The sequence below is a fragment of the Leptosomus discolor genome, chromosome 5, assembly GCF_034619465.1.
Source record: "Leptosomus discolor isolate bLepDis1 chromosome 5, bLepDis1.hap2, whole genome shotgun sequence".
NCBI lineage: Eukaryota > Metazoa > Chordata > Aves > Leptosomiformes > Leptosomidae > Leptosomus > Leptosomus discolor.
The window spans coordinates 282,922-290,246 of NC_141395.1; the positions used below are offsets into that span (position 1 = coordinate 282,922).

At 38.3% G+C, this 7,325-nt stretch overlaps 1 protein-coding gene across 1 annotated transcript in view; it reads left to right on the forward strand.

Moving 5' to 3' along the window:
• The window catches only part of BAZ2B (bromodomain adjacent to zinc finger domain 2B), an 85,620-nt gene extending 82,135 nt beyond the window's left edge, over nt 1–3,485 (forward strand). Inside the window, exons 34-36 of the mRNA XM_086466056.1 lie at nt 859–1,118; nt 1,896–2,039; nt 3,308–3,485. Of these exons, the coding sequence (XP_086322182.1) occupies nt 859–1,118; nt 1,896–2,039; nt 3,308–3,461 (558 nt within the window). The 3' untranslated portion in view covers nt 3,462–3,485. The remainder of the gene's footprint in view (nt 1–858; nt 1,119–1,895; nt 2,040–3,307) is intronic.
• The last annotated feature ends 3,840 nt before the right edge of the window (nt 3,486–7,325 follow it).

Below are 7,325 nucleotides of genomic sequence, written 5' to 3' on the forward strand. Positions count from 1 at the left end.
ATTTTGATAGGACAGTATAAAAGTTATAGTTTAAAAATGGTTCAAACTATCTAAAGTAGTCTTAGTAGAACAGGCAGAGTTTAATACTTTTGATGCTGGCTGTCTGTCTTTATGAAAGTAGTTTTCTATCTTTTCATTCTGTCAGTGAGTCTTCTCAATGACGTCATGTGCTTGACTTGAGATTCTGCAAAGTTCGTATTCTAACAGGAATGGACTTCAAACTGTGCTGCGTTATGATGCTGCCAATACGCATAATAACTTACTATTTCATCTTAAATATACCCCTTAGTTTCATTAAACTGTCTATAAATAGTTCTGTATTAAATAGTGTTCCTTTTCTCCCCAGTTTGTGGCATTCTTGTATTGTCATACTCCTTCTATGTTCTCCTGTAGTTGTCTTGTAGTCAAGCCATCTATATCTTTCATATCTAGCTTTTAATCTTTAAATAATTTTAATCCTGCCCCTGACTTTTTAAAAACTCTTTTTCCAGTTTTACATATCTTGCAAATAACAATGGTTGCTTGAAATTGAGTCTACTATTCCAGCTGTGGTTACATCAGTCTTTGAGGAATAGACAAATACTTGTCTATATCTGTGCCAGCCTGGTTTGTTAGGAGGTACTGATTTGCCAGTCTGAAGGTCAGGTGCTTTTATATTGTCACAAGTTGAGAACCTAAATCACTAGTTTACAGCCTTACTTGCCTTTAGAGAAGAGCAAAAAGCAAATAATCTCTGATATTAAATATTTCAGTTGTTTTGGTGCTTCTGTTTGTCTCATCTTCATTGCTGTCTATCAGTAGTAACAGAGGTTTCTGTAATGTCTCGGTTATTGCTTATTTCAGTTCTCTCTATTGTAGGCAAGTGGTCAAACTCTAAAAGTAAAAAAACTTCAAGTCAAAGGGAAAAAAATTAATGAACAAAAGAGAAGCAGGAAATTAGCAGGAGATACAGAGGATGAAGATTCTGCGACTACAAGCACCTCTTTAAAAAGAGGAAAAACAGACCCTAAAAAAAGAAAAATGGATGAAAATGTTTCTGTGAGCCAATTAAAGCAAGAAAATACCACTGCTATGAAGAAGCCTAAAAGAGATGACTCCAAGGACCTGGCTATATGCAGGTAAAGTGACAAATTCTAAACTTGGGTAAGTCTTGTCGAAACAAGTAGTGCCTGGTTCTTTTTATCTGTGTTCTGGGGAACAAGAACTCTATTCTTTGTCATGTATCCCATACAGGTTGTGATAATTTGAGTGTACGTGTAAAGGATTTAATGTGTCATGCTGGGGGTAGCTGTTGCATTTGGTAATGAAGCCTGAGAGGAAAGCACCTAATGTTAGAATGTGGTCTGTGAAATCTACTCCTCCGTACCCTTCCAAGGACGGGAAGAGAGAACCCTGACAGCAGTGGTACCAACAGCTTTCTCAAGGGTAGCAAAGGTGATTCCCCACTCTGTCCGAAAGGCCTTGCATTACAGAGGAGGAGACAGTAATAGGAATGCGTCTTCTTTCGTAGTATTGCTGGTCAGTCAAAAGTGACATGGTTTAGCCTTGTCACAGTTTTGGGAAGCCAGTATTAGCACCCCTTTTACTGATTTGCAAATGGTTCACATTGAGGTTGGAAGTATTGAAGTTGCAGGGCTGTGTTTTTCTTTTAGAATGTGGATCACTAGAATTTCACCTTGCATAGGTTGCCTGGAGAGAACTTCATGCTATTTTAAATGCTCAATTAAGATGTCTGCCTTTATTGTTCTCAGCCTTGCAAAGAGCACAGAATAAAGTGCTTCCCTTTTATAAAGTGAATATGTTGGCAGTACCTGATGCATTTCTGGAACGGTGAAAAACCTCTGTAAATATATGAACAGCTTAAAAATACTGATTTAATACCTCACTTTATTCAGCATGATTCTCTCGGAATTGGAAACTCATGAAGATGCCTGGCCTTTCTTACTTCCTGTAAACTTGAAACTTGTTCCTGGTTATAAGAAAGTTATTAAAAAGCCTATGGACTTTTCCACCATTAGAGACAAGCTGAGCAGTGGACAGTAAGTAAACCTATTGTAAATTTTACTTTACATTTTAAAAGTATTTAAACATTGAAGTACAGTACTTTTTAAAATATCAGTTAAACTGTTTTGATCTGCCTGCTCTGGCACCTCTGAGATTGCTTTTACAGTCAAAACAAAAATTCTGAACTTGTATACTTCTGTCTTTGCTGTATCAAAGTGAAATAGTGTGTCAGGTGGGAGAACCTGTGGAACTGGGTGAAAAACAATAAAACTGCCAGAATCAATCAACAGGAAAAACTTTTTTCCTCATCTTTTCTCAGTGAGACATCTTAGTGTTGTCACATGTAAGCAGGAACCGCTTGTGTGGGCATTAAGCTAATGGAGTGCCTGTAAATTATGTTGTAGCTGTGGAGTGAATTGGTACCCCTGTTGTGGGAAGCTAGGTAACATTCCAGTAGTGGTGGTTAATCATTTTATAGTCCTAGAAGGAGACTGCACAACTTCCTAAAAAAGAGGACGACACTATATGGCTCTGTTCCCCTTCCCTCCTTGTTACATCCCTGTGCTCTAGTGACTCGCCCCCACCAAAGAAAACTTGGTCATCTGTAAACATTGACCCTCTTCAGTGTCTCTCAGCTCCACACAAAGCAAGTTTCCTGGGATAACACAAGGGGCTTTTTAGCCTCTTCAGGCTTTTTCTACCTTGAATCTCAGATCTAAACACTCCACACGTGCTCATTGGTATCAGTAGACTTCTGACTTTTACTGCCTTATTGGAGAGCTATTCAGGCCATGTATGATCAGGCTAATAAAAAGAATATTACAGACAATGTTACAGGATTGGTCTGGGCAGCCCTTTTTTGTACCCGGCTGCTCCTGTTTTAAGTAAATGCATCTGTACTCAGCACTTACTTCGAAAGGACTTGAGCCCAAGAATAGATGAGTAAATGGAAAAGAGACAAGCGTTTTAACTAGAAAGCCACTGAAGGGAAGGGGGAAGTTAATTTTTAAAGAGTTGGTTTTCCAGTACAGGCTTGAAATTCTGCCTTGCAGAGTCTTTGAGGAAAATAACAAATACAATGACAAGAGAGCATTTCCTTCCACTGATGTTCATTTTCTTGTTAATATTAAATCAGAATTAAAAAATTGAAAGTATAATTAACTTGTAAAGCATTCATTGAATATTCTGTGGCTGGTTGTAAATTCACACCTGATGTTAAGGTAGTTGTTTCTCATGTAGTTGAAGTGGTTTTCCCCTTTGATTCTCCATGTGCCAAAAATCATTCACCTTTTTCTTCTTTCAGGTACCCTAATCTTGAAGCATTTTCGCTAGATGTCAGGCTTGTTTTTGACAACTGTGAAACCTTTAATGAAGATGATTCTGACATAGGCAGGGCTGGCCACAACATGAGGAAGTATTTTGAAAAAAAATGGACAGAGATTTTCAAAGTGAGCTGAAGTTGCCAGAACTCTTTTCTTTTTCTTTTTTTCATTAAATGAGGACTGATGAGACCAGCAATGTGAACTGTATTTATATGAACGTGCAAGGCACATGCGTAACTAATGACTGTTTTTTTCCTTTAAAATATCACGGAGTTGTGATACTAGTTCTAAAGGCTTCACTCCTACAACAACCGTGGCCCCTTGGTTATTGGTTTGTGTGTTTTAACAAACTAATTTAGGTAGAACAGGGAAGCACACCCAAAGAATTTCAAAGGGGTGTTATAGTGCAATAGCAATTTAAAATATATCAAAACGCACTGAATATTCAACCACCAGAGCTCTACTCGGGGAAATGGTTCTCTTTTCCCTTTCAATAAATATCTATTTTTCATTTTTTTTACTTTGTAGTTTATTTTTTAGTGAATGTATTTAATTTTATGAATTATTTATGATTATACAGCATTCAGAATCTTCGTTTTCTGTGAAAAGGAAGAATTAGAAAATTGCTTTAAATCTTGAAAATACAACAAGGAATGTTTTAAAATATAAAACAAAGCCAAGTAAAACTGTTTACACTGATGTGCTGTAAAAGCACTAAAAATTAAACTTTACTGTAGAGTTACAAGTACATTTATATATATGTTGCTGCATCTCTTGTGTAGTTAAATTGTATTTCAAGACAGTGAAGAAAAATTGAAACATGTATATACTGTTCATTATTGTTTATATTAAGTCTTGTTTTAAATATGTATGATGTGTACATATTGTTTGCAGACATTATTGTTTATGCCTTAGGAGGACGGTAGCATTTTATTTTAGTCTTAAGGTAATTATAGCTATATGGCTTGTACAGTAATTATCCTCTACCAACACTGTGGAGTCTCCTTAATCTTGGTAGTGCCTGCCTTTAAAACAGGGTGTAGGGGATATTAGTTTTCCATTTTTCTATTTTGTTATATAATTTCAAGCCACCACGGCCTCAAATTCAAGTATAATCATTTGTATCCATGTGGAATAAAATTGTGACGATTTCCTACGCACACAGTATTTTTTCATAGAAACATTTCCCTCCATTTGCCTTGCCACAGAAATAACAAAAAAGACATTTGTAACCACTGTGTTTTATCTACTGTGTGTTGTGGTGGCCTGTTGGGGCAGATAGATCAGAATTTTTTTTGTACTAACGTAAGAGTACTTGAAGTTTTATTTAAAAGAAATGTTGTGGAAAGGTAGCATTCTCTTTCTTTTCCTTTTTTAGGAGTGTTATTTTTCACTAGTATGTGTGGCACGGATACAATAAAAGACTGTTTTGCAAACCAGATTTTCTTGGCGATTTTAATACTTCAGATCCTGTGTATACAGGAGTTTTTTTAATAATATCTTGGGAGTCTTGCATTTAACATTTAGTTCTTACTGTGATGCATCTAATTCTCCTGGCCTTTCAGTGGCAGTTCAGAAAGGAGCAGTCGCCAGGCAGTCAGGGCGCAGTTCAACCGCCTGTTCGAATGGGCGTGAGTGCTGTTTGCTGGGGCTGTGGGTGAAACCCTTGGACTGCCTGGCGTGTGACCTGCTTCTGCCAGTTCTGTTCACCATTGTCACTGTGTTAATGCACGTGGTAATGTAAATACATGCCACGCGCAATGTCCCTTAAATCCACGGTCTCTTTTTGTCCTTTTTTGGTCTGTAGAAGGGCATGAGTCGTAATCCTTGTTCTGACTGAAGAAGACAGAGGAATTACAAATGAACATTGTGGAACCCCAATACCTATAGCTTCCTGACCGAGTAATGTTTTGGGCTTTCTTCAGGGGGGCGAGGGAGGTGTGTGTTCTTTTTTGCTTTCAAACTAGGCCTTGGAGTCTTAGAGCCTTGTTTTATACTTGCTTGACTTTGTATTTCTTCCCTCAGCTGAGAAAGAACAGTCAGTGCCTGGTTTTTAATAAAATTTTTGTTTCCATTGCCTTCCCCAAAACATCTTGTTCAAGAATATTTTTCTTTTCTAGAGTCCTGTTAGAATAACTTGTGTTACCTAGAATAAAAAACTCACATTTGGGTGTCAGGCAGTCTTGCGTTCTAACATGAGCTCCACCGCTGACTGCTTCATGCCTTTCGTTTTCGTTTCTGAAGTCTTCAGTAGAAAGGTTTTCTGACATAGAACCACAGAATGGTTTGGGTTGGAAGGGACCTTAAAGCTCATCCAGTTCCAACCCCCTGCCCTGGGCTGGGACACCTTCCACCAGACCAGGTTGCTCCCAGCCCCATCCAGCTTGGCCTTGAGCACTGCCAGGGAGGGGGCAGCCACAGCCTCTCTGCGCAACCTGTGCCAGTGTCTCACCACCCTCACGGTGAAGAATTTCTTCCCTCCTCTGGACCCACTCGAGCAGATCCATGTCTGTCCTGTGCTGGGGGCCCCAGAGCTGGACGCAGCACTACGGGTGGGGTCTCACGAGGGCAGACCAGAGGGGGATGTTGCAGAGAAGTGAAGGTTAATCAGTGTTTTGAATATCGGATGGTAGGCCTTAGAAGTTTGCTTGGATTATTGGGAAAACTGTTCCTTTGATTCAAAACAATTGGCTTTTTCTCAGATTCTGTACTGGTTAATGCTTTGTCTGCCATGCTAGATCTAGTATTAGTTTTCTGAAAAGTCAGAATGTTACTAGCTACAGTGCGTACATATTTGCATTCTTCAGCTTGTATCCTAATTCAGCTGAACAGCTGGGAACGTTAAGGCAGTAATGGCTGGTACAGCTATGACAGCGAGACAAGCATCACCTCTCTTGGCTTGACAGTACCAATGTATTGCTTTGCTCACTAGCAGCCAGTGTCTTGATTACTATTTCAGTAAAACTAAATTTACAGGAATTATTATGTTTGAATGGCAAGCTTGAATCATACACATGCCATTATATTTTTCTGTAGAAAAGAGCAGGGGTTTAACTGCTAGAAAAATGTGCTTAACCTTTCTTCTTTGCTAACTTTCTCTCCTGTCTGTCTGTTTTCTTGGAGGAAAAGTTTTCCCATGTGCTCTCTTCCTTTTTAAATCAAGTATGCTGGTCTTAGTTTAGAGAATTTATTGACAAGCTTTCAAACTTGTATTTTAAAGGACTGTTAATGGTGCTCAAGGAAGAGTGTTCTGGTTGTGAGTGTGAGTTCTCTCTAGTCTCTTGGCATCTCTTTGAAAAAAATCAGATGATATAAAAGCAGCTGAAAACCAGGAGTTGTAGTTGTCTTGGTCAAAATATGTATCTTTAAAAAGAGGTCTAAAAGCTTTGTCTTTAATCTTTTTATATGATTTCTGTAGTTTCCTAATGACAATTGGAAGGGTGGAGGTGCTCTGTTAAGTGTGAATGGGCACAGATGTCTGACGAACATATATAATATGCTGAATGGGGGCCTTGGAGACTTTGTTTATTGAACTTGTATCATTCCTAGATGTCTTAGATTTACCCAAACGTGCCTGCAAACTGAGGGCTAGAGACCAAAACCAGGAACACCACAATTTCGCTATTTGATTATGTAACTGGTTTTGAACTACCTTGAGCTTAGAACTTCAAATTTAACCAGAAATTTTATAGCTAGTATGTACATTCAGAAAAATGAATGTTATCTTCTATTCCATCAATTTCTATTGCTTGTACTGTCCAAACTAACCATCATTACTAGAACTGATAGTAGCTAAATTTCTGGGCATGTTACTGATTCATCAGCGTCTTATTTAGCAAGTAATTTCAAGTTTCCCATCTGCCAAGAGGTCGGAGCTGATGATCTCAAAGGTCTTTTCCAACCTGAATTATTTCTACGAAAATACTATGGAACAGCCTTTAAATGTATGGGTGTGGTATTCACAGTGCACACAATTTGAGTGTGTGGTATTCACAATCG